The sequence below is a fragment of the Sinocyclocheilus anshuiensis genome, unplaced genomic scaffold (assembly GCF_001515605.1).
Source record: "Sinocyclocheilus anshuiensis isolate Anshui unplaced genomic scaffold, SAMN03320099.WGS_v1.1 scaffold17854, whole genome shotgun sequence".
NCBI lineage: Eukaryota > Metazoa > Chordata > Actinopteri > Cypriniformes > Cyprinidae > Sinocyclocheilus > Sinocyclocheilus anshuiensis.
This window is the reverse complement of record NW_015545502.1, coordinates 1-847: the sequence shown is the minus strand read 5'-3', so window position 1 is coordinate 847 and position 847 is coordinate 1. Positions and strand designations below refer to the sequence as shown.

Sequence of the window (847 nt, the reverse complement as noted above, 5' to 3'; positions counted from 1 at the left end):
CAGCTCCTGGAAAAGGCAAAGGCCGACTTCAGAGACAAGAGCGGCTGAATTATAGCCCTTGAAACTCACCTGGATGAGTCAAGAAATGAGATCGGTCGCCTAACACAACAACTGGACTACATCCAAGAGAAGTCCGACAGCATCAGAGAGGAACTCAGACATGCCTACGAGCTGCGCCCTGAGCCTACAAAGACACGACGGGCACCCGTCTCACCCCTGCCAAGCAGGACCGGGTCACCTGTTCCTCGACTGACACGTGAGCAAAAGGGCGAGGGGACAGTGCTGAAACATTCACCGACTCCCTCTGAAGAACTTTACCTCACAACAAAGCTAAAAGAACTTGCTCCAGCCAGCCACAGAGCATCGCATGGCTTGGACCTAAAAGACCTCGACAAGCTCGCCAGAAACATTGGCAAATTCACCCCAAGTGTGCCAGGTAGCCAGGATGTCCAAGCTTATCTGCAAGACGTCAATTTCCATCTGGAAATGAGACTCAATGTCACGGACAAAGATAGACTCTATTTGCTCCGAACAACAGCCAGCCCTGACGTGCGCAGTTTCCTCAACAGCCAGCCCTGACGTGCGCAGTTTCCTGGACAGGCAGCCTGCTCACACAAAGGCTGACTACCACCTCCTCCGAGAGGCCCTCATTAAAGAATTCGCCGACCCTGAGTCAGAACAAGGACTAGTGGCTGCCCTGGAGACGAGACAAGGACGTCGTGAATCTCCTCAAGCCTACTACAGCCAACTCAGACGAGCATACTTCAGAACTCTAAACGAACCGGACATGGAAGATGATCTGAACCTCAAAACTCTCTTCCTGAGAAACCTCCATCCTGGAGTAAGC

At 52.4% G+C, this 847-nt stretch overlaps 1 protein-coding gene across 1 annotated transcript; it reads left to right on the top strand.

The window, feature by feature from the left end:
* Positions 1-83: 83 nt before the first annotated feature.
* LOC107698276 (uncharacterized) lies at positions 84-841 on the top strand (the record flags this gene model as incomplete). Its single annotated transcript, XM_016499232.1, has 2 exons — positions 84-561; positions 593-841. Coding segments are annotated over 2 exons (727 nt in total), but the record flags the coding sequence as incomplete, so codon positions are not given.
* Positions 842-847: the final 6 nt, after the last annotated feature.